Here is a 3,420-nt window from a genome sequence, read left to right as displayed (position 1 = left end):
GAGCTATAATATAGTAATAAAAGTAAAAGGGATATAATAATACCCCTAAGAGCTCTATAAGTAATTAAGAATAGCTAATAGAACTACTTAAAACTAAAAGTATAAATTAAAGGTATATAGTTTATAGTATTAATAGACTATATAGCTAATATTAATATAATTAACCTTAAAATAGTTAATTACTTAAAGTTATTATAGAAAATTAAAATTTATCTTTATTTAATAAGAAACTTAAAGGGATAATTATTTTTATATAATAAAGGACTTATTATTTATAAGATTAATTACTTTAAGATATTTATTAGAACTTAAAGATAGAATATTAATATTAATATTATTTTTATATTAGGTTATAACTTAATATTAAGATACTTATAGTTATATTATTATAACCCTTAAGATATTAATTAAAGAATTAGCTAGATTAATTATATAGAAGATCGCTTTAATAATAAATTAATTAATTTAAAAATAAAAAAAAAACTAAAATCTTAAATTTTAATTAAATTTAATAGTAAAGCTAAAAGTAAATTAAGCTTTTATTTACCTTTAAAAGGAATATAATATAAATAAAAATAAAGTAAAAAAAAAAAAATTAAAAAGACTATTATATTATTTAAGAATTAACTATAAATATTAAATAAATAATTAAAATAATAATTAAAAATAATAAATAGACTTAAGATTATATTATAAAAGTACTATATCTATAAGAAACTATTTAAAGAAGAACTTAATATTAAGGTATTATAGTATTCCTATTAAGACTATAAGATTTATTTTATATTAAATAATTTACCCTTTTAAAAGATTTATAACCTTAATAAGATAAAACTTATAATACTTAAAGAATATTTAAAAAAGGAACTATAAAAAGGTAATATATAAGAATTAATATCTATTATAAGATTTCTTATAATATTTATACTTAAGAAAAATAGAAAACTATAACTTATTATAAACTATAAAAGGCTAAATGCCTTTACTATTAAGGACTAAATACTATTTCTATTTATTATAAAACTTAAGGACTACCTATAAGGGAAATAAGTTTTTACTACTTTTAACCTTAAAAGAGCTTATAACTTAATCTATATTAAGAAAGGTAATAAATAGAAAATTGCCTTTAAAATAAAATTTAAATTATATAAGTATTTAGTTATACCCTTTAGACTTATAAATGCCTTAATAACTTTCTAAAAAATAATTAATAATATTTTATATTAATACCTTAATATTTTTATAGTTTATTACTTAAATAATATTTTAATCTTTTTAAATAATAATAAAGAATATAAAGAATATATTTATAAGGTTTTAAAAATACTATAAGATACTAACTTATTAGTAAAACTAAAGAAAAGTCACTTTTATATTATTAAAGTTAACTTCTTAAAATATATTATTTTACTAAAAGAAATCTAAATAGACTAAAAAAAGATATTTATAATATAAGATTAGCTAATACCTATTACTATTAAAGAAATATAAAGCTTCTTAGGTTTTATTAACTACTATAAATAATTTATTAGAGATTTTAATAAAATTATAAACTTACTTATAAAACTTATTAAAAAAGACTATAAATTTATCTAGTTAAAGAATATATAAAATGCATTTAAATAATTATATAATATAATCCTTAAAGAATTAGTCTTAATTATATTTAACCTTACTAAAGAGATTAAATTAAAAATAGACTTATTAGATTTTACTTTAAGAGAATAAATTAATTAATAAGATAATAATAAAAAGCTATATCTAATAGCCTTTTATTTATATAAACTATATAGAGCTAAGCTTAATTACCCTATCTATAATAAAGAATTCTTAGCTATTATTAATTACTTTAAAGAATTTAGATATTACCTTATAAGAAGCCTCTATTAAATTAAAGTTTATATTAACTATTAAAATATTTTATATTTTACTATTATATAAAAACTAAACTAATAATAATTATATTATATTAAATACCTATATAAATTTAACTTTATAATTATATATTATAAAAGATTAAATAATAGATATATAAATACTATTAATTAAAGACTAGACTATAAAATAAATATTAATAATAAATTAAAGGAATAAGTCTTAAAAAAGAATAAAAAAGGATAATACTAATTTACCTAATTAGTAAAAATAATTATAAGAATAATATAAAATACCTTAAATAAGGAAGACTATATAGAGAATAAATAATAAAAATAAATAGTATAAGAGATATATAAATACCCCCTATATAGATACTAAGGTATTATAAAGACCTTTAAATAACTATAGGACTACTATAATTAGCTTAATATAAAAAAATTAATAGAAACTATTATTAAGTAATATAATATTTATATATAAATTAAATTATAAAAATATAAGCCTTATAGAAACCTATAAGCACTTCTAATTACTTAAAGACTTTAGGATTTAATTATAATAGACTTTATTACTAAATTACCCTTATTAAAAGAACTTTTAATTAAAATCTTTTATAATAGTATTATAGTTATTATAGACTATCTTATAAAATTTTCTTATTATTTACCTTATAGAGAAATAATAAATACTAAAGAACTTATATATATTTTTTATAGATATATTATTAATATATATAGTTTACCCTAAGAAATCCTATTAAATAAAAGATTAATATTTATCGCTAAGTTTTAATAAATACTTATATCCTATTTAAGACTTAACTATTAATTTACTATAGTATTTTAACTATAAGCAGATAGGTAAATTAAAAAAATAAATTAAGTTTTAAAATAATACCTATAATACTAATATATTTAATAAGCAAGCATAATAGATAAGCAAATATAATAAGAATCTTAACTATTACTAAATAATATATAATAAAAATATAATAAACTATTTAATTAATTAAAATTACTTATTATACTTTTCTTTAAATACCTTTAGAATTACCTAATAGGTCTTTATATTATATCTAGTCTTACTATATATATTATATTGCTAAATACCTAATCTAATTAACTTTCCTTAATTACTACTTTTTAATAACTTACTTATTACTTATATATTAATATCTATCTAATTAATTACTTATAATACTTCCTTTATAGTTATAAAGTCTCTTTTCTATAGTTTAATTCTTTTTAACCTTTAGTATTAATTTAGCTTTTTATTTCCCTTTTAAAGGTTTTAAATCTTATTTCTTATTAAGGTAATCTTATATATAGTTCTCTTTATTACTTTAATAAGAGACTAAATAGCTTTAATAATTAACTTTAAGGAGCTATTTTAATATCTTCTAATTTAACTCTTAAGGTATTTATTTTAAGACTAAACCTTATTAGCTATTATTAAAGTCTTTAAAGTCTAAAGAGAAAAAGGTTTAATAACCTTTACTAAAGGGGTTAAAGTCTATAGCTATATATTAAGCTTTAAGATAAT

General features: G+C 15.5%; 1 protein-coding gene across 1 annotated transcript, besides 17 other annotated features; it reads right to left on the bottom strand.

Moving 5' to 3' along the window:
• Nucleotides 1–146: 146 nt before the first annotated feature.
• Nucleotides 147–392: a repeat region.
• A 54-nt stretch (nt 393–446) lies between these two features.
• Nucleotides 447–678: a repeat region.
• Nucleotides 679–768: 90 nt separating this feature from the next.
• Nucleotides 769–798: a repeat region.
• An 80-nt stretch (nt 799–878) lies between these two features.
• Nucleotides 879–970: a repeat region.
• A 54-nt stretch (nt 971–1,024) lies between these two features.
• On the bottom strand, nt 1,025–3,038 carry FPSE_06421 (uncharacterized protein; the record flags this gene model as incomplete). Its single annotated transcript, XM_009259539.1, has 12 exons — nt 1,025–1,035; nt 1,342–1,353; nt 1,469–1,474; nt 1,559–1,566; nt 1,810–1,814; nt 1,870–1,883; nt 1,932–1,944; nt 2,172–2,186; nt 2,546–2,566; nt 2,621–2,631; nt 2,920–2,931; nt 3,033–3,038. Coding segments are annotated over 12 exons (134 nt in total), but the record flags the coding sequence as incomplete, so codon positions are not given.
• Nucleotides 1,126–1,164: a repeat region.
• Nucleotides 1,186–1,313: a repeat region.
• Nucleotides 1,198–1,326: a repeat region.
• Nucleotides 1,369–1,455: a repeat region.
• Nucleotides 1,516–1,640: a repeat region.
• Nucleotides 1,724–1,754: a repeat region.
• Nucleotides 1,885–2,026: a microsatellite.
• Nucleotides 2,059–2,087: a repeat region.
• Nucleotides 2,134–2,170: a repeat region.
• Nucleotides 2,197–2,217: a repeat region.
• Nucleotides 2,235–2,786: a mobile genetic element.
• Nucleotides 2,819–2,904: a repeat region.
• Nucleotides 2,846–2,918: a repeat region.
• Nucleotides 3,039–3,420: the final 382 nt, after the last annotated feature.

This window comes from Fusarium pseudograminearum (assembly GCF_000303195.2).
Source record: "Fusarium pseudograminearum CS3096 unplaced genomic scaffold Unplaced37, whole genome shotgun sequence".
Lineage (NCBI taxonomy): Eukaryota > Fungi > Ascomycota > Sordariomycetes > Hypocreales > Nectriaceae > Fusarium > Fusarium pseudograminearum.
The sequence above is the reverse complement of the archived record's forward strand: the minus strand, read 5'-3'. Positions and strand labels throughout refer to the sequence as shown.